We start from the raw sequence: 14,644 nt of genomic DNA on the forward strand, positions 1-14,644 counted from the left end.
GTTTTCTATCAATAGCTGACTGCTGCGGGCGATGATGTTGTTGTGTTCTACAATGACAAGGCCTCATTTTCAACCATGTTGGAAATGATGAATGCTGCTAGGGATGGCGTGGAGGAAAACAGCGCACTCGCATATCATATTTCGCTGGTGGAATTGCTTTCAGCCTGTGCCGAGGGCAAGAATGTTTATACAGAAATCAAGTGTACCTCACTGTTGCCCTTGGAGGACATTGTACGAGTGGTCACTCATGAAGATTGTATAACAGAGGTATTTTAAAAAATATGCAAAACAAATAAAATAAACCTAAGGCCGGGATTTGCCCCTGATATCGGTCAAGGCTGATGTCGGGCGGAAAAAGTGCCGTTGAAGCCGCCCAAGGCAACAGCGACTTTCTCCAATATATCGTGTGGCACTTTGAAAAAAAAGTTCAAGTTCCGGGTACCACAACGTATCGCTAGTGGGGCAACCACTGCCTCGCCCACTCCGCCATCAACTTAGACACTCGATGATCCGGGCGCCATTTTTAAAGGCCACCCCACCCAGGTCCAGACCCGACATCCCCCCCCAGCAGTTGCCCGAGCACTGCCTGGGCAGGATCATATTTGCACTGCCTGGGCATCAGACTGGCACTACCCAGACATTGCCTAGGTATTGCTGACCCGATGCCCAGACAGTGCCCTGATATTGCCAAGAGTTGCCATGGCAGTGCCCATGCACTGCCTGGGTAGTACCCAGGCATGGCCTTATCCCTCCTGAGCGCTGCACTCACCTGAGCACCCCTGGGAGGTCTGCTCACCATGTGCACGCCTTTGAAGACCAGTCATGCTTCACGCTGTTATGCCATCACGCCACCATGGATGGATCTTTTGACATGGGGGGATGATTCCGGAATATGGGCCTGATAATGATACGTAAGTTTATTATAGTGATGTTCCCGACATTGAATGTCAGGAAACGCCACCTGTCACTGAAAGGGGAGGGGACAATCAGGTCATGCTTTCATGCCAACATAAAACGCGACATTGCGCATCTCACGAACCCACACAACACGATTGGGAGCAGAAAATTCCGTCCTAAATGTGGAGTGATTCTTTTGGCAATCAGAATGGGACAGAGGAAGTGTCAAGGAGACACATGTTTGACAAAATAAAACTTGGTAACTTAATTGAAGATTGATGCAAAAAAAACAATCTCTGGACTTTAGCAAGGCTCGCTCACGCCTCCGCCGGGTAACCCACGACAGGGGGTCAACTTTGGCAGGATCAGAAGATCCCACCTGTGATTCATTCAGCCAGGGGGATAGACAGTGGCTGTGTAAAACAAAATGCTTATGGATTTAACATTGCTTCATAGCTTAATTGTATATTTTGACATTGCAGTGGTATTCATTAGGCGGCGCTTCAACACTTGTGGGCCCTGTGTTTCTGGTTCTGAACCACAGAATAAATGAGATCGATGGTTGTCCACAACACAAGTTAATGATTACTGTAGCTCACAGAGTATAAGACAATCCAGTGTTTACGATGACTCCACTTTTTCAGCCCCAACAATCATGTTTCCTGCTTATACCTGTTATATAAGTCAACTAGCTCCCCCAACCCCTCTATTTTTAAACCACAACATCCTATTCTCATGTCAGTCTCAATTGTTCCTTCCACAAATGGATGATTTCTGTCACCTTAAAACCGTGTGCAAGGAATCAAGCAGGTGATGTGAGCTGTATCGCAAAGAGGAGTTTAAGACACACCTCACAGAGCAGAGCAGACAAAGATGGTGGCAAAGCAGGCTCATGCGGACGGCTCACTTTTATACTTGGCACATTAGTCAACCCTTCATTTTAGAGGGACATTGCGAGGCTTCAAATGTTGACTTACACTCCAGTATTTTTGGTGATTCCAAATTCTCGAGCATGACTTATGCACCAGTGTGATTTACAGACTTTTGCAGAAACGCCATCAACGAGAGATGAACAGCATTTTCCTGGAAGCTGCAGACTGCCATTGCGCTCTCCCATTTGGTTGGCAGGGTGCCCTGTTATAGCTCATAAAATATTTTGCTAACATTAGCAAAAAAAAAGAATACATGTGCAGAAAGGTGGCAAGGCCATATCGTACTTATCAGCTTTTGTGCAACTGCAGAAAAATAAAACTCTTAAAGAAAAAGGATCAGTCAAAGTTTTGAACGACAGAAATGCTAGATTAATGGCATGGATATAGCCTGCTCCATTCCTATTGATATTTCAATGGACTTATCATTTGTTCTTGTATGTTTTTATTTGTACTGATTAGGTGAAAATAGCCTATGTTAATTTTGTGAATCACTGCTATGTGGACACAGAAGTGGAAATGAAGGAGATTTACACCAGTAATCACATCTGGAATCTTTTTGAGAACTTCACAGTGGACATGGCTACGGTAGGTCTGCAAAAGGTTTGTCAAGAAATCTTGTACAGTGTTGAAAGTACAGTAAAATGGAGACTATGACAAAGTAGAGACTAAGGAAGTGTAGTATTGCATTGTTTGGGAATGTGCTAGAACAGAGGTATCCAAGACCTTTGTCCGTATGGACCACATGGAGGCTTGTTGAGCACATTAAAAATATGAGGCAAAGCTTCATCAATTTGCATTTGGTTTCTGATTTCAGATGTAACCCTACTGAAGAAATTAATGATTACAAAAAACTCTCCAGGCTCACAAATCCAAGTAGATAAAGTTGGCCAATAAGAAATCTAAGGCATATTGTGCATACGCACTTGGGCATTTTGGCTTTGGTTGATAGAACTGGAAAACTGTCACAGCCTGAACATCTAAGTGTTACCAAAATTCCACCCAGGCTCCTGAAAGGTTACTTGGATGTGACTCCCTTTAACAGACTGTTGTTTATTCTTAGAGAAACTAATAATACTTGTCCTTAAAAAATTAACGAAGTTCAGCCAGCATCTTTTTCTTCTTGACGATACACCTTTGTGACAAATTTGAATCTAAACCCAACAAATGTTTGTAACCTATTGCAAAATGTTATCCCAAGTTATGAAAATTTGGAGGGATTAAATGCTGAAGTATAATACTGCGGTATTGGCCTGTTTGAATTTGTTTATTGGAAAAAAGTAGACATATTTTATATATTGCATTCATCAATTATTTAACATTTCATTTCAAATTCTATGAATAATAAATTAATAATTACATTTAAAAGCTTTAAATATGTCGTCCTTGTTGTTTAGGCAATATAAATCTGAAAAATCCTGTAAAATAATTTTGACTGTAAGCATGAAGAATAATTAGTCTCCATTACTTGCTCAGAGTTTTTTGATAAACTAGTTCAGTTATCAATGCAAACTGTCTGCTTTTGTTTTACTCATACAAGGTTTGTAATAAAAGGGAGAAACGGCTTTCAGATCCAACAATGGAGAAATATGTGGTGACTGTTGTCATGGATACCATCAGTGCATTCTTCAGTTCGCCATTCTCTGAAAACAGCACATCACTGCAGGTAACCCGTCGAGAATTCTTCTTTATTAATCTTCCAGCAAAACAATGTTTACCCTCTTATCAACATTGCCTGCCTGCATTGTTACCAAGGGTTTCCACCTAGTCCAAAATCAATGAGGTGCATGATAACAGTGGGATGGATGCTGGTGGAATGATGGTTTGAGTTCTACCATTGGTTTTGCTGACAAGGAAAATACATCAGTAACTTCAATAATTAACTCCTACCCAACTCAGGATGCAGAAATAACTGGAAAATGGACTTTGCCTTCAATTAAAAAAGGTTGTGGAGCTGCATGTCCATTAATCCTATCGCCTATATGGGCACAGTTCATTCTCTGTCCACCTCTACCAATGGTGCTCAGTTATATGCTGCTGGAAGGAGTGTGAGAACAGTTTTGAGGGATCAATGCGTTAATTGCACCACCATATTCCTCTGATGAGGAGCACCATGTGGCAGGGGCAGAATTTTAACTTTTTTGTCCAGCCGAGAGTTGAGACACAGTAGGGTGGGTGGATACTGGACTCCACCACAAGTGAGTGTATGTGTACATGCGTGCCTGCCTGTGCGTGTGTGTGTTGGCCAATTTAATATAAAGATTTTTTGCACAGTAGACCTGTCAAGAAAATGGAGCATTTTTAATTGCTGCTTCAAAAAATTATTTCCTCATTGCATGTGGGTGACATAACAAAATGAACATGTTTTGCATGTTGATAGATTGTGGCATTTACTCTGGTGCCTCATGTCTGTACAGTTATGAACATATTAAGAATGTCCACAGTTCTCATTCTTAATGTTGACAGGTGCACAGTAGATTGTTCCATTTTAACCTGTGTAAATATGACTGTGTGTATTCCTTCCCATTACTTATAGACGCACCAATCTATTGCTGTGCAGCTGCTGCAGTCCACATGCAGGCTGCTGGATTGCTCATGGCTACAACAGCAGCAAAAGTCTTCAGTGGAAACTTGCATTAGGACACTAGCTCTGATGGGTAAGGCAAAACAGTGTTATGGTAAGAAATCTGGGGCGTCATTCTCCGACCCCCCCGCCGGGTCGGAGAATGGCCGTTGGTCGCCGTGAATCCCGCCCCCGCCGAAGTCTCCGGTACCGGAGATTGGTCGGGGGCGGGAATCGGGCCGCGCCGGTTGGCGGGACCCCCCGCTGGATTCTCCGGCCCGGATGGGCCGAAGCCCCGCCCAGAAATTGCCTGTCCCGCCGGCGTAAATCAAACCTGGTATTTACCGGCGGGACCAGGCAGCGTGGGCGGGCTCCGGGGTCCTGGGGGGGGGGGGCGATCTGACCCCGGGGGGTGCCCCCACGGTGGCCTGGCCCGCGATCGGGGCCCACCGATCCACGGGCGGGCCTGTGCCGTGGGGGCACTCTTTCCCTTCCGCCTCCGCCACGGCCTCCACCATGGCGGAGGCGGAAGAGACTCTCCCCACTGCGCATGCGCGGAAAACTGACAGCGGCCGCTGACGCTCCCGCGCATGCGCCGGGAAACTGACAGCGGCCGCTGACGCTCCCGCGCATGCGCCGCATTTCCGCGCCAGCTGGCGGGGCAATAAACGCCATTTCTGCCAGCTGGCGGGGAGGAAATCCCTCCGGCGTCTTTGGACCGGCGCGATGCCCGTCTGATTGGCGCCAGTCGGCGGACATCGCACCGTTGGGGGAGAATTTCGCCCCTCAAGTCAAAATAAATGAGTCAATTCAGCCAATACATGGCACATGAGCTGTTGTAGAGATGTATCCTTTTTCGACTTGGCCATCAAAACCTGTCCTTATCGTAATAGAAATCAATTTATTATTGTGAAGATGGAAGCATTCTTTTCTGCCTGTTTTTCTTCACTTCCCCAGCTATAGTGAACCTAATTTCTGTAGATCACTAAAATACAAGGAGGTGAATCTGTGTTAGATTTGAGCAAGAAACAGACAATAGCACATTGATACCACGCCTGGGAGGAGTGTAAAGTGAGCTGTGGATTTTCTATTGCCTATTTTGCATTACCACCTCAGAGACCATAAGATGTAGGAGCAGAACTAGGCCATTCGGCCCAATGGGTCTGCTCCAGCATTCAATGAAATCATGACTGATCTAATATGATAATCCTCAAGTCCACTTTATTACTTTATCCCCAAATCCCTTGATACCCTTACTGATCAGGAATCTGTCTATCTCAGCCTTGAACATTTTTGACGACCTAGCTTTACAACCCTCTCGTAAAGAGTTCCACAGATTCACTACCCTCTGAGAGAAGAAATTCCTCCTCATCTCTGTCTTAAATGGGCGACTGATTAATCACTCCTGGATTATGCCCCTGGGGGCGGCACGAGGCACAGTGGTTAGCACTGGGACTATGGCGCTGAGGACCCGGGCTCGAATCCCTGCCCTGGGTCACTGTCCGTGTGGAGTTTGCACGTTCTCCCCGTGTCTGCGTGGGTTTCACCCCCATAACCCAGAGATGGGCAGGTTAGGTGGATTGGCCATGCTAAATTGCCCCTTAATTGGAAAACAAACAATTGGGTACTCAGCTTTGACAAAAGGTCATCTGGCCGCGAAACGCTGGGTCTTTTCTCTCTCCACAGATGCTGCCAGACCTGCTGAGATTTTCCAGCATTTTCTTTTTGGTTTCAGATTCCAGCAACTGCAGTAATTTGCTTTTATTAATTGGGTACTCTAAATTTATTAAAAATAAGATTATGCCCTCCGGTCCTAGACTTTCCCATAAGGAGGAACAACCTCTCAGCATCTACCCTGTCGAGCTCCCTGAGAATCCTACATGCCTCAAGTCTGCCTCTCATTCTTCTAAACTCCAATGCGTACAGGCCCAACCTACACAACTTTTTCTCATAAGGAAATGCCTCCATACCCGAGTTCAACCTAGTGAACTTTCTCTGGACTGCCTCCAATGCTGGCAAATCCTTCCTTAGATAAGGGGACCAAAACTGTTCACAGAGGAATATACCCTTCCTCACAGCAAAATATTCAAAATGACATTGACAGTCAAGGGGTTGGATTCTCCGATTTCCAGACTATGTCTGGAGGATCCGTGGCGTTTCACGTCAAAAACATCGGTGGCGCCTCAGCACCGTGCCACGTAAAATGCCCGGCTTCCACGACAAAAACGGCCGGAGAATTGCTCATGCGCATGACGATGACCTGCAGCGAGTAAGGTGCTCCTGAGGGAGTAAGGTGCTCCTTTCATTTTGTTTCCGACATTTCCGCAAAGAGTGCGAAGAGAGCCAGGAGTTTACAGGAAGTGTAGCTGACTGGGAGCAGAGTCGGAGGGCGGAGATCTAGTTAGTCCACACGGCAGCTATATTCTGTAAGGTAAGAGGGGATGGAGGCTAGGCCAGTTGCATGCTCCTCCTGTAGGATGTGGGTGGTGAGGGATACCACCGGTGTCCCCGCTGACTATACCTGTGGGAAGTGCACCCAACTTCAGCTCCTCAAAGACCGTGTTAGGGAACTGGAGCTGAAGCTGGATGAACTTCGGATCATCCGGGAGGCAGAGGGGGTGATTGAGAAAAGTTACAGGGAGGTAAGCACACCCAAGGTACAGGACAAGAATAGCTGGGTTACAGTCAGGGGGAAAAAAACAAACAGGCAGACAGTGCAGGGATCCCTCGTGGCCGTTCCCCTTCAAAACAAGTATACCATTTTGGATGCTGTTGGGGGGGATGACCTACCAGGGGAAGGCCCTAGCGGCCAGGTCTCTGGCACTGAGTCTGGCTCTGGGGCTCAGAAGGGAAGGGGGGAGAATAGAAAAGCAATAGTTGTAGGAGATTCAATGGTTAGGGGAATAGATAGGAGATTCTGTGGTCGCGAGCGAGACTCCCGGAAGGTATGTTGCCTCCCGGGTGCCAGGGCCAGGGATGTCTCGGATCGTGTCTTCAGGATCCTTAAGGGGGAGGGGGAGCAGCCAGAAGTCGTGGTGCACATTGGTACCAACGACATAGGTAGGAAAAGGGGTGCGGAGGTAATAAACAAGTTTAGGGAGTTAGGCTGGAAGTTGAAAGCCAGGACAGACAGAGTTGTCATCTCTGGTTTGTTGCCGGTGCCACGTGATAGCGAGGCTAGGAATAGGGAGAGAGTGCAGTTGAACACGTGGCTGCAGGAATGGTGTAGGAGGGAGGGCTTCAGGTATTTGGATAATTGGAGCGCATTCTGGGGAAGATGGGACCTGTACAAGCAGGACGGGTTGCATCTGAACCAGAGGGGCACCAATATCCTGGGAGGGAGGTTTTCTAGTACTCTTCGGGAGGGTTTAAACTAATTTGGCAGGGGAATGGGAACCGGATTTGTAGTCCAGCAACTAAGGTAGCCGATATTCAGGACGCCAAAGCATGTAATGAGGCAGTGGGGAAGGGAACACTGACAAAGGAGAGTACTTGCAGGCACGGAGATGCGTGTGTATACTTCAACGCAAGAAGCATCAGGAATAAGGTGGGTGAACTTAAGGCATGGATCGGTACTTGGGACTACGATGTGGTGGCCATCGCGGAAACTTGGATAGAAGGGGGGCAGAAATGGTTGTTGGAGGTCCCTGGTTATAGATGTTTCAATAAGATTAGGGAGGGTGGTAAAAGAGGTGGGGGGGGTGGCATTATTAATTAGAGATAGTATAACAGCTGCAGAAAGGCAGTTCGAGGAGTATCACCCTATTGAGGTAGTATGGGTTGAAGTCAGAAATAGGAAAGGAGCAGTCACCTTGTTAGGAGTTTTCTATAGGCCCCCCAATAGTAACAGAGATGTGAAGGAACAGATTGGGAAACAGATTTTGGAAAGGTGCAGAAGTCATAGGGTAGTAGTCATGGGCGACTTTAACTTCCCAAATATTGAGTGGAAACTCTTTAGATCAAATAGTTTGGATGGGGTGGTGTTTGTGCAGTGTGTCCAGGAAGCTTTTCTAACACAGTATGTAGATTGTCCGACCAGAGGAGGGGCAATATTGGATTTAGTACTGGGTAATGAACCAGGGCAAGTGATAGATTTGTTAGTGGGGGAGCATTTTGGAGATAGTGACCACAATTCTGTGACTTTCACTTTAGTAATGGAGAGGGATAGGTACGTGCAACAGGGCAAGGTTTACAACTGGGGGAAGGGTAAATACGATGTTGTCAGACAAGAATTGAAGTGCATAAGTTGGGAACATAGGCTGGCAGGGAAGGACACAAGTGAAATGTGGAACTTGTTCAAGGAACAGGTGCTACGTGTCCTTGATATGTATGTCCCTGTCAGGCAGGGAAGAGATGGTCGAGTGAGGGAACCATGGTTGACAAGAGAGGTTGAATGTCTTGTTAATAGGAAGAAGGAGACTTATGTAAGGCTGAGGAAACAAGGTTCAGACAGGGCATTGGAGGGATACAAGATAGCCAGGAGGGAACTGAAGAAAGGGATTAGGAGAGCTAAGAGAGGGCATGAACAATCTTTGGCGGGTAGGATCAAGGAAAACCCCAAGGCCTTTTACACATATGTGAGAAATATGAGAATGACTAGAGCGAGGGTAGGTCCGATCAAGGACAGTAGCGGGAGATTGTGTATTGAGTCTGAAGAGATAGGAGAGGTCTTGAACGAGTACTTTTCTTCTGTATTTACAAATGAGAGGGGCGATATTGTTGGAGAGGACAGCGTGAAACAGATTGGTAAGCTCGAGGAAATACTTGTTAGGAAGGAAGATGTGTTGGGCATTTTGAAAAACTTGAGGATAGACAAGTCCCCCGGGCCTGACGGGATATATCCAAGGATTCTATGGGAAGCAAGAGATGAAATTGCAGAGCCGTTGGCAATGATCTTTTCGTCCTCACTGTCAACAGGGATGGTACCAGGGGATTGGAGAGTGGCGAATGTCGTGCCCCTGTTCAAAAAAGGAACTAGGGATAACCCTGGGAATTACAGGCCAGTTAGTCTTACTTCGGTGGTAGGCAAAGTAATGGAAAGGGTACTGAAGGATAGGATTTCTGAGCATCTGGAAAGACACTGCTTGATTAGGGATAGTCAGCACGGATTTGTGAGGGGTAGGTCTTGCCTTACAAATCTTATTGAATTCTTTGAGGAGGTGACCAAGCATGTGGATGAAGGTAAAGCAGTGGATGTAGTGTACATGGATTTTAGTAAGGCATTTGATAAAGTTCCCCATGGTAGGCTTATGCAGAAAGTAAGGAGGCATGGGATCGTGGGAAATTTGGCAAGTTGGATAACGAACTGGCTAACCGATAGAAGTCAGAGAGTGGTGGTGGATGGCAAATATTCAGCCTGGGTCCCAGTTACAAGTGGCGTACCGCAGGGATCAGTTCTGGGTCCTCTGCTGTTTGTGATTTTCATTAATGACTTGGATGAGGGAGTTGAAGGGTGGGTCAGTAAATTTGCAGACGATACGAAGATTGGTGGAGTTGTAGATAGTAAGGCGGGCTGTTGTCGGCTGCAAAGAGACATAGATAGGATGCAGAGCTGGGCTGAGAAGTGGCAGATGGAGTTTAACCCTGAAAAGTGTGAGGTTGTCCATTTTGGAAGGACAAATATGAATGCGGAATACAGGGTTAACGGTAGAGTTCTTGGCAATGTGGAGGAGCAGAGAGATCTTGGGGTCTATGTTCATACATCTTTGAAAGTTGCCACTCAAGTGGATAGAGCTGTGAAGAAGGCCTATGGTGTGCTCGCATTCATTAACAGAGGGATTGAATTTAAGAGCCGTGAGGTGATGATGCAGCTGTACAAAACTTTGGTAAGGCCACATTTGGAGTACTGTGTACAGTTCTGGTCGCCTCATTTTAGGAAGGATGTGGAAGCTCTGGAAAAGGTGCAAAGAAGATTTACCAGGATGTTGCCTGGAATGGAGAGTAGGTCTTACGAGGAAAGGTTGAGGGTGCTAGGCCTTTTCTCATTAGAGCGGAGAAGGATGAGGGGCGACTTGATAGAGGTTTATAAGATGATCAGGGGAATAGATAGAGTAGACAGTCAGAGACTTTTTCCCCGGGTGGAACAAACCATTACAAGGGGACATAAATTTCAGGTGAAAGGTGGAAGATATAGGAGGGATATCAGAGGTAGGTTCTTTACCCAGAGAGTAGTGGGGGCATGGAATGCACTGCCTGTGGAAGTAGTTGAGTCGGAAACATTAGGGACCTTCAAGCAGCTATTGGATAGGTACATGGATTACGGTAAAATGATATAGTGTAGATTTATTTGTTCTTAAGGGCAGCATGGTAGCATTGTGGATAGCACAATTGCTTCACAGCTCCATGGTCCCAGGTTCGATTCCGGCTTGGGTCATTGTCTGTGCGGAGTCTGCACATCCTCCCCGTGTCTGCGTGGGTTTCCCCCAGGTGCTCCGGTTTCCTCCCACAGTCCAAAGATGTGCGGGTTAGGTGAATTGGCCAATGATGAATTGCCCTTAGTGTCCAAATTGCCCTTGGTGTTGGGTGGAGGTGTTGACCTTGGGTAGGGTGCTCTTTCCAAGAGCCGGTGCAGACTCAATGGTCCGAATGGCCTCCTTCTGCACTGTAAATTCAATGATAATCTATGATTAATCTAGGACAAAGGTTCGGCACAACATCGTGGGCCGAAGGGCCTGTTCTGTGCTGTATTTTCTGTGTTCTATGTTCTATGTACAACAGGTGCCAGCTGTGTGCGGACCCGACCTGCCAGATAGTTGCCCCTGGACACCCCCTAGCACCTGTATCCCCAGCCCGCGCAGATTTAGTTCAATTAGTTGGTGATTATTTGTTGATGAAATTGTTCATTTGGAGGCTATGTTTGACTATTTTAAGTGATGTAGGATGACTTAAGGGCCTTGCCCCAGTGAGTTTAATCATGCTCGCTGACTACTTTTAAGTGTTTAGATTGGCTAAGATTTGATTCATATATATAAAACGAATGCACAGGACTGTCCCAAGAGATTGTGAAAACCTGCTGTTTAGCTGATCACACTAGCTTTTTTGTAGCAACCCAGAAACCAGTGTAACCTCGTGGTCTTTCATTTTAGCAAAAAATCGTTCAGTACCCCTTCCAATGGACCTGGACAACCAAGCTCGCAATTTGTTGAATAACCAATCATTGGCATCTCAGAGGAATGCCCCAAACTGGAAAGCTAGCACCCGAGCTTTCCCACGCTCCACGGGCACACAGCAGCAGTGGGACTACAAGAATATCATTGAGAAACTCCAGGTTTGCCACTTCTGTTTACAATTTTCATTTCAATAAAAAGATATTCACCCTCACTGCAGTTCCGAAGAAAATTACCACTGAAGTACAAATAACGATTGACTATGTAGTGCCAGACGTAGAACTGTCTCAAGTGAGCAGTTAAGGAAGAGTTCATGCATCTCTTTCACACTTGTTGAAGCTTCTGAAATTTTCCAAAAAGCTCTGAGGAAAGTTAAGATTCTGGGCCTCTGGTGTAGACTTGGAAAATTATCCACAGAATCCCTTCAGTGCAGAAGGAGGCCATTCGGCCCATCGCGTCTGCACCGACCCTCTGAAAGAGCACTCAAACTCGGCCCACTCCCCCACCTTATCACCGTAACCCCACCTAACCTGCACATCGATCGACACAAGGGGACAATTTTTAGCATGACCAATCCCCCCCAACCCACACTGAAACCCACGCAGATATTGTGAGAATGTGCAAACTCCACACAGGCAGGCACCCATGGCCAGAATTCAACCCGGGGTCCCCGGAGGTTTGAGGCCGCAGTGTTAACCACTGTGCCAAATAGTTTTAATGACGTTCAGACCAATTCTTATAATTTGGATTAGTGTTGCTGTAAGTAAGCATAATCACACTGAATGGATGCAAAAAACAATTGGAAGGCTGCTTTTTGTGGTCCTCTTTTAGCACAGCATTAAAATTGGGTACTAGTTTCTTGCCTCTTGAGGCATTAATTTGTTGATTCCCCCTCTCCAATTTATTTTACTATATTGCCTCTGTTCCAAATGTCCAGTCTGCTATCAACATTGTCATGGGTTCAATGGTGCAGCTCACTTCCACCAGTGGTCAGCACCTGTGATCAGACATTTGCACTTATTTCCCAATTTCTGTACCTACAATGGTGTTAGCTGGCTCTGTGACAATAGGGTTCCCTTGCATTCAGTACAGGTTAGCATGTCCTTTGCAAGCACTATTCTATGTACTCCTCCAATCTTTTAGTGGGACAACTGATTAACACTATAAAGAGCCAAGGCCAAATAGAAATCACTAAACTGTTTAACTTTGCAGGTATCAGGTAAACTTTGTTACAATCCCCGTGGCAAGCATCAATGTTGAGAGAGAAATTTGAATACCTAGTTTTTAACTGAAAGAAATTACATCACAGGATCACATATTTTTAAAAAGAGCAACCGTTACTGTCTATTTAAAAAAGGTAAACAGAGCAAGCAATAGTACCTCAATGCTACAGTTTGTCAAGACCGAGGGGGGAATTTTGCAGTCCCGCCCTGTGGCGGGTTTGATCACGGATGGGTTGGTGCAATATGGTGGGAACTGAAAAGTCGATTCAGGCAGGATCTTCCTGCCTGCCATTGCAAGACCCCATTCCCAACACAGGCCGGCGTGAAATCAATTTGCATCCCACTAATGGGAAGGCCCTGACAAAGTCACACACCCCCACGTGCCCTCCTCCACCACCTTGGTTGAAGGTCCCTGCCACTGGCAGGAAATCACACCAGTCCAGAACAGTTCTGCACCAACATGACATGGCCATGTCATACATGCCCAAAAAAGACCTGGGCAGCTCATGGAGATCCAGAGAAAAGATGGAAGCCTCCAATGTCTTAACTTTGAAACACCACATGCAGCAGTGGTTGGCTGGAGCATATATGGCAGGGATTGTCTAACTACAGGAGCTTCATGGAGGCCCATCATCAACGGTGGGTCAGCTGATGCCTGGGTCCATTTTAAAATTGGATATGATTAGGGGGTGGGGAGGGGGGGGGGGGGGGGGAGAGAGTGCCATCCAGTCTGATCCACTGTGAAAAACAGTTTAGTTAATTAGGCCAGGATGATGCAACACTGTGTAAATTCCTGGTGGCCTCAGTGACTAAAAGCACTCCCCATCCTCACCTATGCCATGGGACTTAGTTCCATAGAATTTACAGTGCAGAAGGAGGCCATTCGGCCCGTCGAGTCTGCACCGGCTCTTGGAAAGAGCACCCTACCCAAGCGCACACCTCCACCCTTTCCCCATAACCCAGTAACCCCACCCAACACTAAGGGCAATTTTGGACACTAAGGGCAATTTATCATGGCCAATCCACCTAACCAGAAGGTTAGTTCCAGAAGGGAAAATTCCACCCTCAGAGTATAAACCCTTTTTTACTTCCAATTTCCACTCGAGATTTTTTATTATAAATTGTGTGATTTTGAGATTCATTGGCATCTACTGTTGGAATTCAACCCAAGTATGCCACAGGCTTCTGGAATTCACTTCAATATCTCAGTGTTCCAGCTATTCTCAGTAGTATGAGATTTCATGGGAATCCTTCCATTAACTTCTGGCGAAATGATCCTCCAATGTTCCGTCAACACCCCACGATTAGAGACTTCTCAAGTTAAACATAAGCTTCACTGAATTAGTGCCCATTGACCCACTGTATGCTGTAATGAACCATTGAGCTCTGTAGTGACATCAGGATGAACAAAGCAATTCATTCATAACTTCCTACTATGTCGAAGTAATTTGACTAGTAAGCAATAAAACTGTCAATCACCTGGACATTTTAAAGTAACCATCACAAAATTGGCAAACCCTTGAATCCACTTAACCTTGTTTAAATAATCATTGTGAAATTGATTACGAAGATCAGAGAGTCTGAGCTGTCAATAAAGCAATATGTTCCTTGGGGCTCAGGTGTTTCAACAAGCGTAATGGGTGTCTGGACTCTCAACCAAGCCTTATATATGCTACCCAATAATGAAAAAAACACCACACACCCAGCATGTAATGGTGAGATGCATTTTACACTTTTGTTAACAAATGTTAATTCAAATCAGTGCTTTAGCACAAACGACAGAATTAACTTATCTGATTTATCTTTGTTTTCCTAAAGTCTTCTAAATTTCTTCATTTGCAAAACTTATAATTGCGCTCCTGATAAGTAAGTCCAAATCTGTTATACAAACATTATTTACATTAGTCAACATATCTGATCATCTGT

At 45.9% G+C, this 14,644-nt stretch overlaps 1 protein-coding gene across 1 annotated transcript in view; it reads left to right on the forward strand.

Moving 5' to 3' along the window:
• Positions 1–14,644, forward strand: part of itpr3 (inositol 1,4,5-trisphosphate receptor, type 3) — a 361,536-nt gene that overhangs the window by 260,799 nt on the left and 86,093 nt on the right. Inside the window, exons 31-35 of the mRNA XM_072480387.1 lie at positions 16–267; positions 2,289–2,414; positions 3,367–3,492; positions 4,363–4,483; positions 11,475–11,656. Of these exons, the coding sequence (XP_072336488.1) occupies positions 16–267; positions 2,289–2,414; positions 3,367–3,492; positions 4,363–4,483; positions 11,475–11,656 (807 nt within the window). The remainder of the gene's footprint in view (positions 1–15; positions 268–2,288; positions 2,415–3,366; positions 3,493–4,362; positions 4,484–11,474; positions 11,657–14,644) is intronic.

The sequence above is a fragment of the Scyliorhinus torazame genome, chromosome 17 (assembly GCF_047496885.1).
Source record: "Scyliorhinus torazame isolate Kashiwa2021f chromosome 17, sScyTor2.1, whole genome shotgun sequence".
In the NCBI taxonomy this organism is placed as follows: Eukaryota; Metazoa; Chordata; class Chondrichthyes; order Carcharhiniformes; family Scyliorhinidae; genus Scyliorhinus; species Scyliorhinus torazame.